Here is a 24,830-nt window from a genome sequence, read left to right as displayed (position 1 = left end):
GTGTTCCCTCTTTCTCCCAATGTCTGAGGACTACTGTTTAAAAGGGCACTTTACAGTAACACATGGATCAGAACCACACTAGCCTCAGGGCCACACCATGTAGACAGAGACCCCATAGACATAGTTCAATTGAGGTGCCCCTCGACATGCCTTCCCTTGTGTTGTCCTTGTTATTCCTTGAGATAAACCAGGTCAGGTTTAATTATGGGATTGGGGGGGCTTCTATTTTCAAGCTGTTTTCCACAGGATAAGAGGGTCAATGTGACTCTGAGCTAGTTGTGCAACAGGAGAAATATCTAGTGTGCACTTAAGCTTTTTGGAGTAATATCATAACACAATCCCTTGCCATAATAAGTCTTAAATCAGGTCAATCCATTATGCAATGAAAAGTGGTTTTACTATAAGAAAAGACCCATTACGTGAGAGCGGATGAGTGTACCTTGATGTGCTACAGTAAGTGCTCAGCCGTTTCTGGACTCATCTCACTTGGTTAGCACGGAGCTTTAAGATATCACATTCCAGCCACAAAGTACACATGTAGAGCAGGTCATTCAAATAATTGATGAGTCACGGAGACGTTTTAGCTGATGTTAAGACCTTAACACATTTAGGATTCTGGTAGGACAGCCAAATAATGTTACGGTGCAAATAAAGTTTCCTTCCGTTGACAGCTAGTTTTGAATAACAGAGCACTGTACAAATAACATTTACCTTACTAGAATGATTAAAGTGAATAAGGTTTTGCAGTGAGAATGTGTTTGGCTGCTTGACCAGTGATAACTCCAGTCCAATAGCTCCCTCATGGGGACTGCTGAGAAACTACAGACACTGATGCTGAAAACCATACCTGCACTACACTCAGTAACCACTAGAAAGGGCCCTTGGCTTGGTTGTCATCCCTGTATTCATATAGCCAAAGTTTCCATTTTAGCACAGGCTTAGACCTTGATGTTTGTGAATGTATATTGAAAGCATGCATAACGCATTAACCATTTTATCCCCAAAAAAGTGTTGGAATTGAATGAAAGTGTGGTGCTAGCATTCAATTAATTATTATCTACTTAACGGCATCTTACACCCTTAAACACTCAAAACCCAACATTAATTTACTTGATCTGTTAACTGCTCACTTGAAATATATGACCCTCCACCAATCCCAGCCAGAAGAATTTTAAAACGTGTTTAACCAGCTCTTTCCTGTTTAATGACAAACACATACAGATTCTCAACGCAACTACCCTCCTATACAGATTTAGTTGATGTCTCACAATTATGACAATACACTGACCCCCTTTACATATTCCTGTTGTGTGGTTTGTCCTTCCCTCTCCCCTCACACGGGCCTACAGTCACAGTGTAAACACTTAACTAGACAGGTGTGGAACAAAAACAACACACACAATGACCAATAATCTCATAGTCACGGATTATCACAGAAAATCCAGCTACTTTCTACACTTTTGAAATACTCCACACTAATATGACACGTGACAGACAGATTACCCATAGTTCACTGCATATCACAGATATGTAGTCCAAAACAGTGCAGTCAGTAGAGAACACATCAGGTCAAAACGGCAGAAAATGATAGGACGTGTCAAAATCTACCTCTGCTACATAAGAGATTCAATTCACTGTGTCGCATAAAGAAACTGCTGGCACGAGTCATTGTATGGTAGAACTCAATCCCTTTAGGCTTTTTTACAGTAGAGGTCTGTCTGATTTTATGTGCTGCAGAGAATGTGTGGGTGAACATTTTGTGTATTAATATGAGCAGCGACATGAGGGAGATGTTGGTAAGGTCAAGGGACAAAAAAACAAAAAACACACACTTAAAGACCTCCAGTAATCGCCTTTACTGGATTTGAGCCTGGTGCCATTTTCTCTCATTTTCCATGGACATCTACTGTATGAATGACAATCTGTAGATTAACTCAATTTAGACTACCGGAAAGCTAGTCCACGTTTACAATGATCAGAAGTGCAATTCTCACAGGGAGGTTCAAACACATCATTGGACAGGTTTCACAACAAAACACACATTAAATAATTTATCGAACAAACAAAACAATCACGGCACCAGGATGTGAAATACAGATGTGATTAACTTCAGATTTTCAGAAAGAGCTATTTTACCCAAGATCCTGACCAGCGAGCTCAGAGTTAATCACATGGGTTCCTGTGGCAACGCCCAGGGTGGGTGGAGTCTACCTTACACCAACATCACATTGGCTGTCAAGAGGAACAGAGAGGTTATAGGAGCAGTGGTCAGGACAGTGTTCAGTCCTCAAACCTTCCCTCCAGAATGCTTTCAAAGGTGAACGGGAGGAACTTGAAGCCCTGGCCTACGTAGAACTTATTCTGGAATTCCACCCTAGAGAGAACAAGAGAGGCAACAGTTAACATCAGGCATATTACAATAAGAATCAATCAATGCAAAGATCAATGCTGCACAGACATACTAGCCTAGCACCATCAACGGTTATACAAAAATCTTTTGAAAGTAAGTCTGAGGAGTCCCTTTAAACTGGAGTTTCTTTGAGGTGCAATATAGGTAGCCCTTAATGATTGTGTCAAGCCAAAGCCAGACAGAGTTGATGCCGAGATGACCCCTGCTCTCCATTCCACAACTTCCCTGTGTAACCCACTTTGTATCACACCCACGTTAGGGCCTCGGCCTGGTCCTCAGAAGCGAAACACAACCCTCTTTCCATCTCCCTATTTATAAAATCTCCCTGCAAACTAACGGCTGGATAACCTTTCAATGGAGGAAGCATACATGCTTGTCATTCCTCCCCATGTCTGGAGGTAGATGTTCATCTGGGTAGGCTGGGGCTCTAGAATATTCTACTAGAATACGCTTACAAGAGAAGGTAAAACTTAGCGGCATATGTTTGATGTAGTCAACTAGCACTACTTTCCTTAAGAACATGTAAGGCAAAGAAACAAAGAAAAAGTGATAGGCTTTGTGTTTCTATGAATCTGAGATCGTAATTTCTCCCTAGACTGAAAACTAATTTACCGTGCGCTCCAATAGTATTGGGATAGTGACAAATGTTTTGACTCCGCGCTCCAGCATTTTGGATTTGAAATGATACACACAAATGTCATACCCTCCACAAAATGCTAACCTCCCCTGTTATTGTAATGGTGAGAGGCTAGCATTTCTTGGGGGTATGATATTTGTGCGTCTAATTTTCACGATCATCATTATTCACGATTCATTCAGGATTATCCGTAATTATGGTAGCATCCACATTAATGTAGTGTTTAGAAACATTCTATTCTTATTTACAATAAACGTGATTCCAAAACAACAAAACAATATTTACCATTAAAACTCTTGAAGGATAGAAGGCAGCATTGGGAAGTTTGGATGAAAAGCGTGCCCAGAGTAAACTGCCAGTTACTCAGGCCCAGAAGCTAGAATATGCATATAATTAGTAGATTTTGATAGAAACCACTGTAAAGTTTCCAAAACTGTTACAATAATGTCTGTGAGTATAACAGAACTCATATGGCAGGTGAAAACCTGAGAAAAATCCAACCAGGACGTGGGAATTCTGAGGTTTGTAGTTTTTAAATGAATGCCTATCGAATATCCAGTGTCTGTGGGGTCAGATTGCACTTCCTAAGGTTTCCACTAGATGTCAACAGTCTTTAGAAAGTTGTTTCAGGCTTCAATTGTGAAAGGGGAGCGAATAAGACTACTCACAGTAGGTAGCTCAGCTGAAAGCCTTTAGTTTAGTCTCGCCCGTGGCCGTGAGCTCCGTTCCCTTTCCTTTCTAATGAAAACAGTATTGTCCAGTTGAAACATTACAGAATATCTATGATAAAAACACCCTAAGAATTGATTAGAAACATCGTTTGACATGTTTCTACGAACTGTAATGGATAGTTTTTGACTTTTCGTCTAGACTTTGTACCCGCGCCTTGTGCATTTGGATTGCTGGATTAAACGCGAACAAAAAGGAGGTATTTGGACATAAAGATGAACTTTATCAAACAAAACAAACATTTATTGTCTAACATGGAGACCTGGGAGTGCCATCAGATGAAGATCATCAAAGGTAAGTAATTAATTTGAATGCTATTTCTGACTTTTGTGACACCTCTCCTTGGCTGGAAAATGGCTGTATGGTTCTCTGTGGCTGGGTGCTGACCTAACATAATAGCGGTGTGCTTTCGCCGTAAAGCCTTTTTGAAAATCGGACACAGCGGCTGGATTAACAAGAAGTGCATCTTTAATCCTATGTATGACACTTGTATCTTTCATCAATGTTTATGATGAGTATTTCTGTAATTTGATGTGGCTCTCTGCATTTTCACCAGATGTTTGTTTGAGACAATGCATTTCTGAACATAACCTCATTTGAAATTGGCATGTTTTTGGACTAAGATTAACTTTATCGAACAAAACAAACATTTATTGTGTAACATGGAGTCCTGGGAGTGCCACCAGATGAAGATCATAAAAGGTTATTGATTAATTTTAACACTATTTCTGACACCTCTCCTTGGCTGGAAAATGTCTGTATATGTTTTTGTGGCTAGGCGCAGTCCTAACATAATCGCATGGTGTGCTTTCGCCGTAAAGCCTTCTTGAAATCGGACACAGTGGTTGGATTAACAAGAAGTTTATCTTTAAAATGGTGTATAATACTTGTATGTTTGAGGAATTTTAATTATGAGATTTCTGTTTGAATTTGGCACCCTGCAATTTCACTGGCTGTAGGCCAGGTGTTCCGCCAGGGGAACCCCCTTCACAGAAAGGTTCATTTCTATTGGGCACTAAATAATCTGAAACAACCTAAACAAACAGCAAATGCATCCAACAAGTTTGTAGAGTCACAAGCTAGATGTAGTCATTGTGTACTAGGAATATGGGTGCAAACTTTTGACTACTTTAATACACAAGTGAATTGGTCCCAATACTTTTGGTCCCCTAAAATGGGGAGGGGGCTATGTACAAAAAGTGCTGTAATTTCTAAAACATTTCACCTGATATGGATGAAAATACCCTCAAATTAAAGCTGACAGTTTGCACTTTAACTTCACTCATTGTATGCTTTCAAATCCAAAGTGCTGGAGTACAGAGGCAGTATTTGATTGAAGTTAAAATGTTAGAATCTAAAATATACGAAGAAGTGTTTAAGGGATGACTCCTCTCTCAGCTACTGGAGGAATCGCTCTGGCTGGATCAAATGGTTTTGGAATAGGAGCGAGTACGTATGCATGGTGGCCACAGCTAGATCAACATTTACTACGGCTATACCTTTGACAGACGCCTGCCATTACTTTGGCAGTTCAAAATCACATTTCCACCTGTGTTAGCTAGCGGCCACTAAGAAAAATAAGTTACCATTTTTTTTATTAAAAATAAATATATATATATTTAGAAGGCCTCATGTCCTATTTACTCTCCCCTAAGGACCTTTCAGTGAGAGTGGAGCATTAGATTACAATGTGCTGGGTAAATACAGTGATGAGGGTCTGTGTCAGTGCTGTGCGAGGGTGCTAGTGGATGGTCACTTCCAGCTGTTCTGAGACACCAGAAGTTTCTCCATGATGGCCAGCATCTCACACACAATCCTCCACTGCTTTATGGGATGCAGAGAGATTCCAGGTTCCTGGCCAGGAAAGAGCTGGAGGTGAGAGCTGGATAACCACAGCTCCCAGTAGCACCGGTCTGCTTAATACCAGTGGGACAGAGAGACACGCCCTGTTTCCATTGAGACACACACGGTTGAGGGCTCAGACGATGCCCCGAGTAACTAGAGCTAAAACGTCTGTTACCATAGTTTCACCAGCAAGGGGAGCTACAGGGCTGAGCCACACCTCCATGTCCTCTGACAGAGGAGGAAACTATTGAAGACATGCTCCTTCCTTTACAGGGTCTACAGACAATCACGGATTACAAAAAGAAAACCAGCCCCGTCGCGGACGTCTTGCTTCCACACAAAATAAACAACTTCTTTGCGTGCTTTGAGGACAATACAGTGCCACCGACGTGGCCCGCTATCAAGGACTGTGGGCTCTCCTTCACTGTGGCCAACGTGAGTAAAACATTTAAACGTGTTAACCCTCACAAGGCTGCCGGCCCAGACAGCATCCCTAGCTGCGTCCTCAGACCATGCGCAGACCAGCTGGCTGGAGTGTTTACGGAGATATTCAATCTCTCCCTATCCCAGACTGCTGTCCCCACATGCTTCAAGATGGTCACTATTGTTCCTGTTCCCAAGAAAGCAAAGGTGACTGAACTAAATCACTATCACCTGGTAGCAATTCACTTCTGTCATCATGAAGTGCTTTGAGATACAAGTCAAGGATCATATCTCCTCCGCCCGACCTGTCACCCTAGAACCACTTCAATTTGCTTACGCCCCAATAGGTCCACAGACGATGCAATCGCAATCACACTGCACACTGCCCTATCCCATCTTGACAAGATGAATACCTATGTAAGAATGCTGTTCATTGACTACAGTTCAGCATTTAACACCATAGTACCCTCCAAACTCGTCGTTAAGCTCAAGACCCTGGGTCTCGACCCCGCCCTTTGCAACTGGGTCCTGGACTTCCTGACGGGCCACCCCCAGGTGGTGAAGGTAGAAAACATAATCTCCACGTCGCTGACCATGCCCACAACCACAGGGCTCTCCAGAGGGTAGTGCGGTCTGCACAACGCATCACCGGGGGCAAACTACCTGCCCACCAGGACACCTACAGCACCCGATGTCACAGGAAGGCCAAAAAGATCATCAAGGACAACTGTTCACCCCGCTTCCATTCAGAAGGCGAGATCAGTACAGGTGCATCAAAGCTGGGACCGAGAGACTGAAAAACAGCCTCTGTCTCAAGGCCATCAGATTGTTAAACAGACATCACTAACACAGAGAGGCAGCTGCCTACCTTCAGACTTGATATCATTGACCACTTTAATAAACGCCACTTTAAGAATGTTTACATATCTCGCATTACATCTCATATGTATATACTGTATACTACACTATTTAATCTATTGCATCTTAGCCGCTTGTCACTGATCATCCATACATTTTATATTCTTATCCCATTCCTTTACTAGATTGTGTGTTTTAGGTTTTGTTGTGGAATTGTTATATATTACCTGTTAGATACTGCTGCACTGTCAGATCTAGAAGCATAAGCATTTCGCTACACTCACAATAACATCTGATAACCATGTAAATGTGACCAATAAAATGTGATCTGACCCAAGTCAATTAGGAATCCAGACTAGCAGAAGATGGAGCCCTCCACAGCTTACAGTGGCTCTTAAGTGCAGGGAAGGTTCTAGAGACCTTAGTTTGAGACGCCACAGACTGAACAAACATGTTGTCTATGTGCAAGAGAGCAGTGTGTCTCTCACCAATGCAGACGCAGTGCATGCAGGAAGGCAGACAGGCCCTCCATGATGAGCAGGATGCAGACAGTGAGGACAGCGAAGGCCCCAAAGATGATGGACAGGGCAACGAAACCCCCAAAGCTCCTGGAGGACAGGCCAAGGTGCATCACCATGGTCCACAGAACCTCTGACAGCTCTGTTGGATCACAGAGGAAGAGAAGGAAATCAACTGTTTTACTGTACCCTTTCAAAGAGAAACCAAAAAGGGTAGAGAGCGAGAGGCAGCGAGACGCAGCGAGAGAGGTTTATGTACTCACGTGCGTGGGCCAGGCTGAGGGCCCATAGGCGTAGGTAGGAAGCTGTGTTGGAGATGCAGCCCAGACAGTACTCTATGGTGTGGATGGCCTGGTGCACAGCCACATCCCCAAAGTTAAACTGGAGGAGGGAGAGAACACACATCCAGTATGAACCCCTAGGTGACAAGGACACAACAGTACAGGGACCGGGAGACTGGTCCAAATGAGGTCTGGGGCAATCTCTAACGTCAGTAAAGTTCATGGCTAAACGGAACCACATTGAGGAAGACATTCACTAGATTAATACAGCTCCAGAAACAGCAGCCTGACCCACTAGTCAGGCCTCTGTAGCAGAGGTCTCCCAAGAAGCTCCTTCTTTACAACCCATGAACCAGACAAATGAGGAGCTCTGCAGGATATGCCATGCTGGTAATGGTAGTACCACCTCATGATCGGGCAGACAGGAAGCACTACTAGTCTAAGGGTGCAGCCCAGTGTGCTGCTGCGCATTAGAAGAAACCCTTGAACACCCAGAGACAGCAAAAACTCAGACCACACACAGTCAACAGCCTCAGGGGACAGAACACACACATGCAGGACAGGGATACACACTATCACACACAAGCTGAGGCTCAGACAGACTAGCAAGACATGCGTTTTGGGTAAGGGGATGGGGGGGGGGCATGAGTGCCTGGCTTACCACTTCCTCCTCGGGGGCCTTGAAAGCAATTGACAACAAGTTAGGTTTGTTAGTGACAGGACAACAGAACACAGTGATGAGAGAAACAAGAGAAAACAATGACATTAAACATAGGAAGATGTATAATATACACAAGGTGATTAGGTGTTGCAGTCCTCACAGGCACTGGATCAAAACGACTGACAAAGTTTCTTAAGGGGCTGCATAAAAACATTATGGCACTGGTATCTAGGTGATGCATAGCCATTCCTCCAAAAACATGCATTTGTGCATGCTTCGTATTTTGTGACAACATTCTACTGTGACAGTTCCAGATATATCTATAGGCCTTTGGTCTTTGGCATATTGTTGTTGTGTTTGTGGTTGCTAGGGGAGACAGTGATGGGGAATGTAATGACCAGTGGGGTTGGTGACCCACTGACAGTGACAGCAGGTGGGACGAGGCTGTTTGGGTTACACCCTGCTCAGCCATTCAGCAAGGCTGGATAAGGAAAAAGCTAACTAAAGCTTTAGCCTAGTTAACGGTAGTATAGCTATTTACCATATCTAAGACCAAAGATGGTATTTCCCAACTTAACACAAATTTATGAATTAAGTTCTGTCATTGAGGATTAACACGGTTAGTGTAATTTGGATACTTGACCAGATGACCCAAGTAGTTTATAGGCAAGAATTCTGTAAAGGTGGCCTGTTAAAATGAGTTCCCCCATGTTAAAACAGAAATGCTATATTTACTGTGTTAGTTACTTAGCACCCTGCCTGCCTGAACACCTGCTAGACAGAGAGAGGAGCAGCACAACTCTAAACACATAACACAAACGCAGTCTGGTCAGTGAACTGGAAACACACTATGCAATTAATAAATGGCTTGAAACGGATTGCATGGCGATACATGCAACCACTCCAATCCACCCAGCCTTTTGTTAATGAGCCAGAGCTCACATTATCAACATGCGATGTGACGCGGCTCTAAAACGTCTTGGAAATTAATACAACATATTAGAATTAAAAGATTTGTTCCAGCACAGCTCCATCCACTGAATCACGTCCAAGGCCATACAGTTTATAGTGGCATGGACTGTAGAGACTAACATTGCTAAATAAAGTAACCTCCAATCAAATAAAATTCCTCTCCACTTCAAAGTCAACAATGATAGGAGGAATCTGTGTGAGGCACTTTGAAAGCTGCTCTATAAATCTTGGGTCCTGGAACCATAAAAGAGCAAGCTCTGTCTCAACAGCCATAACTGCTTCCTGAGAGCTACAGAAACAAACTGACAGCTCGTCTGGTTTGAGGTTCACAGGAGCCTGTTGTATTGTTTCATATGTTTATCAGAAACTCCTGAAAGGGTGAGGGAGAGAACACAGAACAATCCCACAGACTTGATTCAGTGTGACTGTTTACGGTCTAAAAATTAAACTACATTTTTGTAGGTAATATAATAATGCACATGTTGAGTAATAAAAGCTGCTGGATTAGCTTTGTGGTCAGTTTCATTTGCTCCTGCCAGATCTCACTTTTATAATGAATACATATTCTATGCTGCTGTTAGTGAAGCAGGGAATATGAGAGCTCTGGTAACGTAAAGTAAGTGGGTTGGGTTTCTATATGTGGCTGATGACTTCATTATTCAAGGTTATTCCATCTGGGCTAGGTCTGGATCATATTGCCTACTGCAGTATCTAATGGGGTCTGCTATTGGGCCAACATTATAATAGACTACTCTGGTCACATACTTCATATATGCTAGGCCAACAGAGTGGAGGCTAGGGGTATCCTGGTTTCTCACCTCATGCTCGTCGTTCTCCGAGTGCTGGGAGAGTTGGTCATGCTGGATGATCTCAGCCTGGTCCTCCGTCGGGCCATTTCCCACCCGGATCCCTCCAAAGTTCTGGGTGCCCTGGAGGAACAGACAAGAGGACGACAGGGGTTATTGCTGGGTTCACGTACTCTACACTCCAGATCCCAATGGAACTCAATGGAACAAATGTGTGTGGGAGGGCAGATGTTAGTACAGTACCAAGTTCTTCTTCCAGAGGTACTGTCGCCGCATAACCAGGGTTTTCACTATCAACATACAGGGAACACACGCCAGGGCTATCAACACCAGCAGCGTCTGAATAACCATCTATGGAGAGGAAGGATGAGAGAACGAGGGATGTTAGATGCGTATGGGGCGTCACACATTATCCCACCATAAAATGGCTCGCTCAATTAAAAAAAGGACAGATTGACAGATGAAAGGATGAATGGAATGATCACCTGTCCTCTGTAGAGGGGCTGGTTGGTGGGGTCGCTATAGTTGAACAGGAACATGTTGATGAAGGCGATGAGAAGACTGGGAGCATTTCTGGAGGTGTGAGCGTCGTAGGCCAACCACTTATAGAAGACCAGGATGACCAGGTACCCAAACAGACTGGCCATGAACACAATCTCTGGGATGAAGCCCAGGTAAATGTTCAGGGGTTTCTTGAAATACCTTCAGAAAAGAACAAGACATGTTCACCATCGGATAAAATAGTCATGTACAGACAGGAAACAAACTGTCATGGTTCCTTAAAGTTAGTCTGGGATAAAAACTTTTTTAAAAAGCACCCCACCACTTGTTTTGGTAGACAGCAGAGGGATAAGGCTGGGGAAATATAAACCCTTTCAAATTCATAGACAGTGCTCTATATACAAGGAGTGTAGCTTCTAAGCGTGACTCACAGGTGGTTGAAGAGACTGAGAGACACTCCAAACAGCATGTGGATAACCCCCAGGATCACTGACATCTTCATCTTGAAGGAGTTGAGGAAGGTCAGCTTGTTGGTGGCGATGTTCCAGATCTGAAGAACACAATCAAAGTTATAAGACAATGAAATCAGGATGATATAAATGTAACATATTACATTTATCAAAATAACACTTTCTTTAGCTCACTATCCATCTTTATTGGAAGGGGATTTCAGCATGTTTTCACAGAGACTGAGTACTCACTGGGTCAATGCCAATGGGGTAAGGTCCATTGAAGACTCCTCTTACTGCAGGGTCCAACTGTAAAACCTTGTTTTCATCAAGTGTCTGAAACCTGAGGAGAACATCAAACATGGCATGAATCATCACTTCACAGAGGGCACTGCCAACAAGGTACAGGAGGTAAACTAATCTAATCCACAGACAGTATGAGACCGACAGAGGGATACTTACGACCAGGTGAGGTTGTTAGCGCGGGGGTCGAACATGGGCCTGACGCTCCAGCCAGAGCCAAACAGGTTGAGGGACTTGGAGAAGCAGTCATTGTAGATGATGCCGGTGTAGATCGAGAAGATGCCCATCAGTAGGATGATGTAGCGCCCAGCAAACACCATGCTGAACATCTACACACAGACAGGAAGTGACACCGTTTGAATCTAACACCATGTTGAACATCTACACCCGCAGACAGGAAGTGACACGTTACATTGTTAGAATCAAACTATGGCCACGTTCCGTTGCAAAACACTGTAGAACGTTGCAGACAGAAAAAACATAAATAGAGCCGAAGTGATTCCTTATTCTACATGTCAGAGGCATGTTTGTTCCACATAGAATATTTTTATATGAATGTTCCAAAATATTGCATCCTGCTGAACGCGCACCACGTCGAACATCCACACAGACCAGAAGTGATACTTTACACTTGAATCTGGTCTCAGTTACATTTTGTTTTAGCCATAGAGGATTTGGTTATTTATTCACACTCAAAAAGCATCAACTTGAAAGTTAAACTGGCCATCATGATGCCACTACAGTGTTAGGGCCATAGAATCTGTCTAAAGCAGAGAGGTAACCAAGCCCTGTTAAGTTCCCAGTAATGGAGCTAGAAGCTGGATAAGGGGTGAGGGATGGAGCTGATGGCAGGGGTAGTGATGTCCATACCTCGTTGTCGTTCTTCTGGGCAACCAGGCGGCTCTCTCTCAGGACCAGGTAGAGGGCAGCGCAGGTCATGAGCACCCCATGGCCCAGGTCCCCAAACATGACAGCGAATAGGAAGGGGAAGGTGATGATGGTGTATGGGGCTGGGGACAGGGAGGGAGGGAATCATGAGCGTACACATTGAGGAATGGGAGAGTGAACCAACCCAAGCTCACACTGACACACGTACCAGTGATACACAATACAGCATGATCGACAGTGATGGGGTGATAATGGGGGAAATAGACTTGGCACTGGGGGTGAACATTTATCACCTGCTTTGGCACAGTGATCTAGCCAGCTGGATACATAGACATTATGTGAGTTATGATATCCCTACAAAATAAAAGTCTGCTGCCTAGTGAGGTACATGAAACAACAATGCCTATTATTTTAACAATAGGTAGTTGAATGATAAAAGTGGAATAAAGGATGGCGAGAGAGAGAGGAGGTTGATCGTGTCAGATGGGGTTACCTGGGTTCATCTCGCGGTAGTTGCCGATACCGTAGGCGTCTACGATGTTCTGGAAGCCCGAGGTGAACTTGTTGGTCTTGTTGAAGGTGGGCGGGGTCTGCTTGGTCTGCATCCTGTTGAGGATGGAGGGGACGGTGGAACCACTCTTCTCCTGGAGACCAAGACAGAAAGACAGTCAGAGAAACGCACTCAAGAGAATGGTCAGGAGGACACAACAATACCACTCTGTTAACCTCTACAGGGAGTTGAGGTATTCAGCCCTACAAGGCATTGAGAACAGCAGGAGTTTCCCTGCTATCAATCTCCCATGAATGTGTCTAACAAAGGGATGTTGCATTGTTCCAGCCAGAGTCTGACTGTCAGCTGGCCTGGGATCTCCTCAACACTCAGGAATGAGAGGAATCCTCCTGCTTTCCCCATTAGTCTGTAGACTGGGTACTGGGACCGTCCATACCTCCATCACTCAAAGATCTGCAGCAACGTCTTCAATAAATCCGATTAATATGACAGATTCATTTCCACAGCTGGTTTGGAAATGAATCTGTCATACTACATGTATCATCTGATCTCCCACGCCTGCTGTGTGTGAAGGACAGCAGCTTGTCCACGGGATGGTTCGATGGCTGAGATAGAAGCAGAATCGTTGTGTGTATTGAGGGCAGTATGTTCCTGTGTTTCTCAACGAGATATGTGGGGTAAAAATAGCCTGGTGGGATAAATGCAGCATGGAGACTGAATGCTGTGCGTGACAAGGTTAAGCCCTTACTGGCATGAACAGGATAACAGGACAGGACTACAGAAGAGGACAGGACTACAGAAGAGGACAGGACTACAGAAGAGGACAGGACTACAGAAGAGGACAGCATGACGTCCTGATACCGCTGGAATCTAGCCTCATGATAGGTGTAAATTCCTCACATACCCAGCACTCACGCAGTGCCTCTGCACATCCTGTTAGCACTGTCTCTCAGTCTGGATCTGTTACGACTTAACAGCGTAGCAGAGTCCAGGCATAATGGCCTCAAAGCTGGGTTAACTGGTGACTATGAGGCTCGCTGGTTCGTAATGTCTTAATGCTACGGCGTCCTCCATCAATGAACTTGACCTAAACAGTATAATAGAAATGTCCCATTAAATAGATATGGAATGAACCCAGTCCCACTATTTTCGACCAGAGCCCTATGGACTCTAAAAGGTAATAGGGTGCTATTTGGGACGCAACATAAAACTTCCTGTACCTCCCCCACGCCTCTAGTCCAGACGGGTGTCCACTCAACTCACCGTGCCTCTCCGCAGGGCGAACTGGATTGAGTCCATGTCTGACACGGGGCACCACACCTCGGCGATCAGACACTTCTGGGTGACATCGATGTTGCACAGGTTCAGGGTGTGGTAGACGGCCTTCATCTTCCTCACCTTGATGAACCACACCCTGACGGTCTTGGCTGCAGCCTGCAGGACCCGCTGTCTGTGGTCCTCCGTCTGGTTCAGCACCTGTAGTGGGGAGGGAGATCAGGGTTTGAGATATGGAGACAAGATGCGACTAGGATGATACTGTAGTTGAAACCTTGCGTGGCTGGGTACAGAACATATCCAGCTGTGTAACTAGCTCAGATGCTCGGTCCTAGATAGTCTACCGACTGTTTATGTGTCTGACAAAGTTTGCATGCAGTTCTCAATTAACACATTCGGACTCAGCATTTAAACAAAAGAAGGTATGCGCCTAACTAAACCGACCTCAAATGGAAAACAGATGCAGGCCTAGATGTAGGCCAGGGTCGGAGACTGTGGAATCAGGACAATCCTCTAGTAGTATCCACTCAACGCTAGAATTGTGTGGAGAGTGGCATTGGTCTGCATAGTGTGCCAACCCTATGTCCAGAACAGCAAGTGCTGTTGCAATGAATCATGTTCCGCTTCTTATTGTGGAGGTGGTTCACATTAATAGAAGGCTTTGCTGGGCAGTGTGCACTATGTGATCAAGTTTGATAAAGGGGTTATATCAGACCCAGCATAGCAGGGTTTCCCGTAAGAGCCGGCAGAGGCGTTCTCAGGTATGCAGCACTGACTCATATCAAGTTAATGTCTTATGATCAGCGGATTGCTAACATGCCGCTACCCTACACCCACTCTCGCCCACGTTGTCGAGACCCTCTCATGCCCACAAACACACTGTTCACTCCCAAACTAGTGGGCCGGGCATTTCCCCTCCACCCTCGCCCTTCTCTCTTGTCGACGACTATCCCGCCCCCGTAGCGACGGGCATAACAGTGGCCCCTCAAACAGCGAGGCAAGCATTCCCAGGCACTTACTGGCAATGAGAGGATGTTAACATTTCTGGCAGACAGGGGGCCTGCCAAACGTAATGCAGAGTCTCACTCTCTGTCCACACTGGGGGCTGTAACTGATCCTGAACCACAGAGAATTTCAACACACAACACACCACTGAAACACACACATACCACTGGGTGTCTGTCTATCACAGAGAAGTGCATTGTGAGTGACTAATTTTTTTTAAACTTCAAGCTAAGCCCATTCCTGAGAATGTGAGTAGTAAATGTGGTCACTATGTGAGCGTGGGTGGAGTGGGTGGCTAATTGGCTGAACTCAGTGTAAACCACCCTGACGATCAGCTGGTTTCCTATATGCGAAACGAGTGAGGGTTCCTCCTAGCCAAACAAGGAAAGGATGCCTCCTGTCCATCCAAGTGCAAACCGGCTGCGCAACCAGACTACGTAGGGCTTTGGCGCAGAACACAATAACAGAAGTGGGTATTGGATTTCTCTTCGTATAGGGATGGTGTTGCACCATATGCTGCTGCTGTTCCATGGAAGGCTAAACTGAAGTTCTGTCTGTGTGGGCTGGACTTCTAAAGACCACAGCTCACATGTTGCTCAACAGCTGAAAAAAACAGAAAACACTGAGACAGGCATTGTTCCTGGGTCACCAGACACAGTTGGCACCAAGGAGACAGGGTGTTAGACACTGGATTATAATACCAAAGAGGTGGTGTGTGTGTGTTTGTGTGTTTGTGTTGGGATTAGCCTTCACTCACAGTCCCGTGCCTGTTTTTGCCCCGTTTTAGAGCAGTGAGTCACTGTTTAGAGGTGCTTTCCTAAAGCCAGGCCAGAGGCAGATCCAGTTCAGCCACCTCACGGGCCTGGCACGGCACGAGTGACAATCGTTTCTGACCTCTCCCTGTAGTTTTTTCACACCCAGCCCATTGATGCTGACGCCCACTACCGCCAAAGAGGTTGAGTGAGTCAGACACTGAAGCCAGGACATTTCAGATATAAACACTGCAAACAAACAGAAGTTAACTCAATTTGAAGGCCTCCCTAATGTGATCAACAAACATCTCCTCTGTGGTTTTGTGTAATAGATAAAATATCTATTACTGCAACACTGCTGGGGCAACTAATCTAGTATCAGTCTCTCCCTCCACTTCATCATAATTTGGCTGAGGGCTTGATGGCTCAGTACAGAGGAAATGGCAGAAAGAGGAACTGACATTTCAGCAGACATTGAATCAGCAAGACACAGAGCAAGAAACCTGATTACGCAAAACGTTAGTAGACGTTAAATAAAGGTCTATCCAAAAAGCAGGTCAAAAGATGACTAATGTCATGTTGAACAACAGAATGAAGGTTTCGTTCCTCAAACGAATAACTTAAACCGCCTTTGAATTTGCCACATACCTCATGTGGTCACCTACCACTCCACCACAGCCTCTGGCAGCTGAGTATACAGTTACAGCGAAAACAGAACACTCATCAGAAGCCATGATAGAGCCCAGATCAAGTTCACAATGAAAACAGATTAAATTATGAAGGACTAATTCACGTGAAAATGTAAGGATCTGTTAGATTTAATTTATGTAACAAGGCATGATGTAAATATCTGTTAGTTTGGGCTGGCTAGCTGACTGTGTGGACTCCCTGTCTGTGTTACAATAAGCCAGGTAGGTCGTACCATCTGCAGGTCATCGATACGGGTGGCCACCCCTGCAGCCATCTCCTTCCTCTCCTGGGGGGTCTCTGGACAGGGGTACAGTGATGCTCGGAACCTGAGAGGTGAAGGAGAGAGGGGTTGATCAACCCAGAGTGCCTGGAGCGGAACAGAAAACCAATTACAACATTCCTCTGTCTAGATTAGTTAGTGTTTCTTGAATTTCTCAACCAATCATAGCCCCTTACCCTTCACATATCTTCTTAACCCGAGTCTTCAGCTGATCTCCTTGGAAGAATATGATGAAGACAGACTTATAGACCTGGTCACCCTGTAGGGGAAACATATCAACATGAGTTAAGTGAAGAGGAGACAAAACATTGCCTGATAGTGATACTTCTGCTCTATCATAAAGAGTATGGATGAGGTAGCATGGATGAGGTAGCATGAATAAGGACATCAATGCCACTCATATGACAATCACACAACGTCACCAAGCGGTCATGGTACAACAGTATACCACTGAATAGGTCACAAAATCCTGCACAGTTTTTGTTCCCCTAAGCCCTCCAGATTATTATACTAGTATCAGTGAATAGTTACTGACCGTGGCAGGGTCCTCCAGTGAGTCTTCAATGTCTGCCTGCCTCAGGAACACGTTACCACGGCAAACCCTCCACAGCATCCTCTCAAACGTAGGGATGCGCTCCCTGCTGATCACCCCGGCAACAAACCTACAGGAGGACGATAAGGCATGGTTCAGTATTCACAGTAGAATAGCTACGAAATGTATCCCTTATCTCAAAATAAGGTGTTTGATATTTGCAATAAGTTAGGTCCCTAAATGGCAGCTCAAGTTGGAGCTGATCCAAGATCAGTCCATAATGCAATGGCATTACAGAATGAAACCCGGGCACATAAGGACAGAGGTCATTGATTTTGTTTGTTCACACTGGTGATGGGAGCACTGCTGATGAAAACATCCTCTCTGGATAGTGGTGGATATAGGAATGGGAGCTGAGGGAATGGGAGCCATGGAGGAGCATCAAACAGACATCAGATGGGAAGCCCTAGGGCCTTGGGGCACTGCATCCGTACCAAGCAATCCATTAACAAATGAGCGCTAAGCTTTGCCACAGCATTGAGCTATTTTAGTTACGGTTTTCTGAGTGATTTTTTTCACCCCATTTTCTGTTGAAATTGTCCCCGATTTGCTTACTCTTTATGACATTTAATCAAATCTATTTTCTTTGTCTCTGTCTGCAAATAGATGACAAACTTTCAAGTCCCCCTCTTCTAGAATGTATGCGTGTTGCTGGTGTTTGCATGCTCTGTAAACTGCTTATCATCAGTCTGTGATTTGTCTATCTGCTCACTCTGTCCACTACTGAAGACAGAACCCTGATAAACAGAGCAACATCTTACTGCCAAGCAGCAGGCTAGAGTGGTAGCACCTGTAGTAGTAGTAGTTGTACTGGCCTCTTACCAACCATTAGGAAACAATTGGCCACCGATACTGACAGAGCATGTGGGCTGTCAGCTTAGGGACTGAGTACGCAGAGAGACACAGAGCACCGCCACACACACTCCGTCAAGTGACCGTAGTGGCCCGACTAATCTGACAGCCTGAGCTTGTGTGGGCCAAACCATGTAGGTGTTACACTGACTGACTCCACCTCCAGGAAGAACAGATGGTTTAATGTAATGACAGTCTTTTCATTGACCTTTAAGTCTTGAGGAGATGGCTAATCCATCCTAAATAGAGTGGACCAAGGACTCAGACTCACCCCAGTCTGAGAGGAGGACGGGTCCCTGCTTCAGCGGGATCCATCAGGGTAGACGACTCCTCCAGCAGGTTGGGGTCCTCCATCTGCAGCGAGGTGGAGAGAATGACAACCATTACATTTAGAGCAAGATATTTTCAGGAAATTAGACGCATGATAAGAATGCATCCCTGTTTTCTGGAACAACTGGCTTGCTTTGTTGGGGAACTACTTACACCCTGGGAAGGTTTGACGGTTCAGTGGCTTGAGCTCTGATATTGAACACAGGCCAGGCTCTTCATAAAACATAGTAAACAGCTAGCTGGGGTTTATATGAACAGTAAATGATTGGCAAAAAAGGCTACACATTCAGCTGAATGATTTACCCCCATGCAACCTCATAAGTGCTTGTAAAATAGGTGATAACATTCTAAGTTCAAGTAGCTTTGCTTGCAAACTCAGTGGAGTGGATTTGATGCTGGTCAAAGGTACAGACAGTAAGGCCTCCCGAGTGGCGCAGTGGTCTAAGGCACTGCATCGCAGTGCTAGCTGTGCCACCAGAGATTCTGGGTTCGAGCCCAGGCTCTGTCACACCCGGCCGTGACCGGGAGGTCCATGGGGCGACACACAATTGGCCCAGCGTCGTCCGGGTTAGGGAGGGTTTGGCCGTCAGGGAATTCCTTGTCTAATCGCACGCTAGCGACTTCTGTGTCGGGCTGGGCGCAGTGCACGCTGACCAGGTGTACGGTGTTTCCAGCCGACACATTGGTGCGGCTGGCTTCCGGGTTGGATGTGCGTTGTGTCAAGAAGCAGTGCAGCTAGGTTGGGTTGTGTTTCGGAGGACGCATGGCTCTCGACCTTCACCTCTCCCGAGTCCGTACGGGAGTTGCAGCGATAGTAGGTAGTCTCGTCTCGTCCATATGCGAATGACTATCTGTGTATGGCGTATTACTCTGCTATGTAACCTAGTTGCATCATTAAACTTGAATAACTGGTCTGGGATTGGGGATGTAATTACCTAACCGTTATAAATACACAAGCAGACATCTGACCCATACTAAGTTAACATAATGCTATGATCCACTATGAAGTCGGCAAGAGGCCTAGTCAATAAGGCAGGCACAGAAACACAGTGTAAATAGTGAATTGGTTTGTGTACAGTGGAGTTGACCTCATCGAAGAATTGCTGAGTGCGGCGCAGGATGTGCTTGAGCTCCGTCAACTCTAGGAAGTTCTTCTTCAGGGCCTCCTGGTTGGTGTTGATCTCCTTCAGCTCATTCTCCAGCTTCTCAAAAGTGGCCTATAGAGACAGACAGAAGGTGATGGGGGAGTTAGTGAGCTGGACATGGTGAGTTGAGCACTTTATAACCAGAGTGGATTCTTAGAGAGAAGGGAGATAAGTTACCTCCAGGTCAATCATGTCCCTAGGGAGGGGGACCTCTGGGTTCTCTCCCGTGTCCACCATTGGAATGTTGGCTTTCTTGATCTCCTTCTCCACAAACCCTGTGAGAGAGTGAGATGACTGGGTCTGAGTAGGGATAACTAATAGCAGTGATACTGTTGTAAATATGGGGGAGATAATGAGTGAAGCAATGGGTTAAACACTTGAGCTCACTCACGAAGCTTGCGGTCCATCTCCTCACATCGACGGACTTCATTGACAAACTTGCGTTGAAACACGTTCACGTCTGGGTTCAACTGTAATGAAAACTATTCAAAACCTTTGCCATCGCAGGGATAAAATGCCTTCAATCCATTTGCCATTATCTGTCATATACAACTAGAGACAAACATTGCGTTGTAACACTAAGATGCATTCAAAGAAATTGTAGCTTAGGCTACTTCTATAAAAATGCAATGACTTATCCAGGAAACCTCAGAGCGAAAACAGCATTACTAATATCTTCTGAAAACAGTGCAGACACCAGTTAGCTATCATATGGTCTTATGAATGAGGAGAGGTAATACAACCAAATAAAGGGTATAATAACAACATACTAGGTACAACAGCTGGTGTTTCCCCTAGGATTCTTTTCAGAACGTGTGGCAAAGTTGGTGTGGGGGATGGGGAAAATGTCCTTCTGCTGGGGCAGTCTGTGGGCATGCACACCCATGAGTTTTTGGGGGGTAGAACGACTGAGAAATTCACTTCTGGTGACTTTTTAAAAGGACCTTCTACGGAAAAATGCATTAAAGTTAAATTATGTTGACACCATCTGAAATATAATTTCCCTTTAAAAGCACTATAGCCTAACTGACGCAGCATAGCAGCTTCAAATACATTGGCTGAAACACGGCATTGCCCATCTGTATTTACCTAATTGAAAAACACCAAAGACTCAATGAGTGAAATGCTACAAATATACACCGAGTGTACAAAACATTAGGATCACCTGCTCTTTCCATGACAGACTGACCAGGTGAATGCTATGATCCCACCTGTTAAATCCACTTCAATCAGTGTAGAGATGAAGTGGACAATTGACTGTGTATGTGTGCAATTCAGAGGTTGAATTGGCAAGACAAAAGATTGAAGTGCCTTTGAACGGGGTATGGTAGTAAGCGCCAGCCGCACCTGTTTTAGTGTCAAGAACTGCAATGCTGCGGAGTGTTTCACGCTCAACAATTTCCCGTGTGTATCAAGAATGGTCCACCACCCAAAGGACATCCAGCCATCTTCACACAACTGTGGGACGCATTGGATTCAACATTGCCCAGCATCCTTGCGGAACGCTTGACACCTTGTAGTCCATGCCCCAACGAATTGAGGCTATTCAGAGGGCAAAATGGGGTGCAACTCAATATTAGGAAGGTGTTCCTAATGTTTTGTACACTGTAACTCCAGGGTTTTTTCTGGAACAAAATGGGGCTTAGGTGGTGAGTGTGGACGTGGTCAGTAGCGCGATCCCCAACAGAACATTTGAGGCTACAGAGAAGGTTTTCCTGCAATTCTACACATTTTGCAGTGTTCTTATGCTATCTGAGTGATTCAAAATCTAAAATCAATGTTTAGGTCCATTATATTTCCTACATACTACTTCAGGTTTTAGTCATTTATGTTTCAAATTAAAACATTATGCCATCCCAAAAATGTATAATAATATTTTTGGGGGAGTGGCGGCAACGATTTAGCAGCGGCGGGCCGCCGCTGCTAAATTAATATAGGAAACAATGCCTTAGTTTTCCCCCACACCATATGATCCCAGGAGGATGTCATGTGTGAGCTTTCCCATGCTCAGCCTAAAGAGTCAGCTATGTGCACATGATGAAAATGTTTGACGCCAAGGTATGTGTTTTCCCAACCATCTGACTGATTCTGTTACTACAGCAGACTACCATATTCATCTACCTTCTTCCTGAGTTTGTCCTTTGTTAACAGCCATACATTACACTGCTCTAGACCTATATAGCCTGAAGATGGATTGACAGACAGAATAGCACTCAAAATAGGAAAGTAGAGATAATAAGCATAGTCTAGCTCTAGAGCATCACAATGAAGAATGGAAGAAGAGAAGCCTGGACAACTCACATCACGGAATTGCACCATTCCGATCTCTCCCAATTCGCTGACGCAGCAGTAGGCAGACTCTGATTGGAGGTAGAGCTGGGCCAGGGTCATCTCCTCACTTCTGAAGAGTTCCCCCATGATGGCGTAGTGTGGTGCACCTGCTCAGCACAGCGATCAATGGGATCCTCCTGGATTTCTTAGGGACAAAAAGATTGAAAACATCACCTGCACAGTAAACAGGAGAAGCTGAGTCCCACCAGAAGGAATGAGCCTCCAATGTTTTCAAAAAGACAGCCAACTCTGAGAATACATAGGCCTACATTGCCGAAGAAGTTCCCTTGTGTTGTTTCCCTTCACACTACAATGGCCTTAAGTTTATGATTTGAAGTGTAATTTCAGAGAAAAAGATATTGGCATAGACCTGCACCCTCTTCTAATGTGTGTTGTAAGGATGACCCTAATTGTACAGCAGTAATAAACATTCTGTATTAGTTTATACTTAAGCGAGGAGCAGGCATGTTTCAGAAAAAAATCTAACATCTAGCCCCCATAATCTTTGCAGGAATTCAGTTAGGCTCATTAGTCATTATTTTGTCATTAAACTGGAGAGCCACTCTTCAAGAACCATAATACATGTAAAAGTACCATCATGTATGACAGTACGACCCTAATTTAGTTTAATCTCACAATAGGCCCCCTATCTCATTTTGTACAATCAATGACAGATTTTCAAGCCAAGCCATTGAGTTTCTCAGTCTAGGGTGCAAACTGACTCAGGACAGACAACAGGTTCACACTATACTCATTATAAGTAAATTAAACACACATATTCATATGTTCTTGAAGTGCAAATGCCTCGAGTGCCATAACAGGTTCAACTAGCTAGCTATGGATTAAATCGCATCATGTGATCTGATTTACCAGTCAAGCAGGATTACATCGTCAATATCAACACTAACTACAACGGTTGAACAACTAGTGGGGATACATTTAGCAAACTATATCATTAAAATCCATGCAAGAGGATCTCTTTTGTATGGTCACTGCTTGTTTAGCATATCTGCGTGACCATTTTTTGTCTGCATCCTTGACAGCTCGAATCAGGCAGAGTCTAATCTAACGTTAGTGTTTGTGTGTTTTGACAGTTGTTACTCGTTAACTAACGTTAGTTACATTATAAGAACAAAGCAGTTCGCTATAAAATTCGGAAGCCAGCGGCACAGTTAATTGTCAGCGTATATCTACGATATGAACTGACAATTAATTGTACCGCTGGCTAACTGGCTAATTTAGCTAACTAACAAACATTAATAGCAAGCTAGCTAGTTGGACCTCACACTTTCTGGTAACGTACGCTGGCTAACGTTACTCAGCAAAAACAACAATGTTATATAACAGTACAAAATGACTAGCTAACGTTCTTACTCGACTGACACTAAGGTTATTTGGCTATTTGACGTCTCTTGACAGAAATCGAACTAATCTTAAATCATAGCTAGCATAGCAAATTAAACCTAGCTACGGTAACCGGTTAGCGAGCTACAGTGAGGTGACTGTTACTGAATCATCCGTAACGTTTGCTTTACTAGCTAACAAGCAACGCAACGGGGGGGGGATATATATATTGCAAACAATTCTGGTATTGAACAACGAATACTGTCACCAAACCATACATTTCTTACTATTGTTGTAGCTAGCTACTAGTCTTCCACTCACGGCTCCCAGTTTTCAACGCTGTTCCACACACAGCGCTCAACGAAATATCAGCTGATCAGTCTTCATAATCAGAGGCTTGGCTAGTGCGCTTCCCGTGACTGACGTCACATATGCATAATATTGATGATCATGATGATGCACACCTCAACTCATATGAAGATATTATTGTTGTCATTCACGTTAAAATAATGTGTTATCAGACGCTCTTATCCAGAGCGACTTACAGGAGCGATTAGGTTTAAATGCCTTGCTCAAGAGCACAATGAGAGATTTTTCACCTAGTTGGCTCGAGGATTCAAACTACCGACCTTCGGGTACTGGCCCAACTCTGTTAACCGCTATGCTACCTACCAATTAAACTTGTCCAAGCCACAGATCTGGGTGCAGACCCTCCAAATTCGAAGGATAAAACATACAGTGACTTCAGAAAGTATTCCTACCCCTTGAGTTATTTTCTCACCCTTTTTCTCACCCATCTACACACAAAAGCCATAATGACAAAGGTAAAACATGTTTTTAGACATTTTTTCTAATTTATTGAAAATGGAATACAGAAATATCTAATTTACATAAGTATTCACACCCCTGAGTCAATGCACATTTGGAAGCGATTACAGCATGTTTCTTAAAAAAATTATTCAAGCTCTGTCAAATTGGTTGTTGATCATTGCTAGACAACCATTTTTAGGTCTTGCCATAGATTTTCAACTAGATTTAAGTCAGAACTGTAACTCAACCACTAACATTCACTGGCTCTTGGTAAGCAACTCCAGTGTAAATTTGTGTTTTAGGTTATTGTCCTGCTGAAAGGTGAATTCATCTCCCAGTGGCTGGTGGAAAGCAGACTGAAACAGGTTTTCCTCTAGGATTTTGCCTGTGCTTAATTCCATTCCATTTCTTTTTTATCCTGAAAAACTCCCCAGTCCTTAATGATTACAAGCATACACATAACATGATGCAGCCACCACTATGCTTGAAAAATTGGGGTGGTACTCAGTAAGGTGTTGTATTGGATTTGCCCCAAACATAACACTTTGTATTCAGGACAAAAAGTGTATTGTTTTGCAGATTTACTTTAGTGCCTTGTTGCAAACAGGATGCATGTTTTGGAATATTAGGTT

At 44.3% G+C, this 24,830-nt stretch overlaps 1 protein-coding gene across 6 annotated transcripts; it reads right to left on the bottom strand.

Moving 5' to 3' along the window:
* Positions 1–1,181: 1,181 nt before the first annotated feature.
* Positions 1,182–23,802, bottom strand: atp6v0a1a (ATPase H+ transporting V0 subunit a1a). Of its 6 annotated transcripts, none has more exons than XM_014192885.2 (22): positions 23,676–23,802; positions 22,015–22,189; positions 20,105–20,183; positions 19,891–19,988; positions 19,645–19,785; positions 18,510–18,592; positions 17,330–17,456; positions 16,971–17,053; positions 16,747–16,840; positions 14,056–14,268; positions 12,775–12,925; positions 12,264–12,403; positions 11,553–11,722; positions 11,343–11,433; positions 11,073–11,191; positions 10,626–10,842; positions 10,384–10,491; positions 10,153–10,263; positions 8,363–8,380; positions 7,684–7,801; positions 7,391–7,562; positions 1,182–2,374 (listed from the first exon to the last, which is right to left on the bottom strand). In XM_014192885.2, exons 2-22 carry the CDS (start codon positions 22,129–22,131, stop codon positions 2,281–2,283), a joined length of 2,544 nt encoding a protein of 847 aa, XP_014048360.1. In that variant the 5' UTR covers positions 22,132–22,189; positions 23,676–23,802; the 3' UTR covers positions 1,182–2,280. The 6 variants fall into 6 exon arrangements, with proteins under 6 accessions (XP_014048360.1, XP_014048363.1, XP_014048361.1 ...); XM_014192888.2 differs by having other exon boundaries at positions 19,657–19,785; XM_014192886.2 differs by having other exon boundaries at positions 23,667–23,785.
* Positions 23,803–24,830: the final 1,028 nt, after the last annotated feature.

This window comes from Salmo salar, chromosome ssa03 (genome assembly GCF_905237065.1).
Source record: "Salmo salar chromosome ssa03, Ssal_v3.1, whole genome shotgun sequence".
Lineage (NCBI taxonomy): Eukaryota > Metazoa > Chordata > Actinopteri > Salmoniformes > Salmonidae > Salmo > Salmo salar.
The sequence above is the reverse complement of the archived record's forward strand: the minus strand, read 5'-3'. Positions and strand labels throughout refer to the sequence as shown.

What these genes read in the sequence shown, in the direction of transcription:
- atp6v0a1a (XM_014192885.2), bottom strand. Translation starts at nt 22,131, where the DNA reads ATGGGGGAACTCTTCAGAAGTGAGGAGATGACCCTGGCCCAGCTCTAC. An exon ending in CGTCCTCCTCTCAGACTGGG is followed by an intron (nt 17,457 to 18,509) that starts GTGAGTCTGAGT and finishes GTCCTCCTGTAG; the next exon opens with GTTTGTTGCCGGGGTGATCA. An exon ending in CCCAGAAGAACGACAACGAG is followed by an intron (nt 11,723 to 12,263) that starts GTATGGACATCA and finishes GTCTGTGTGTAG; the next exon opens with ATGTTCAGCATGGTGTTTGC.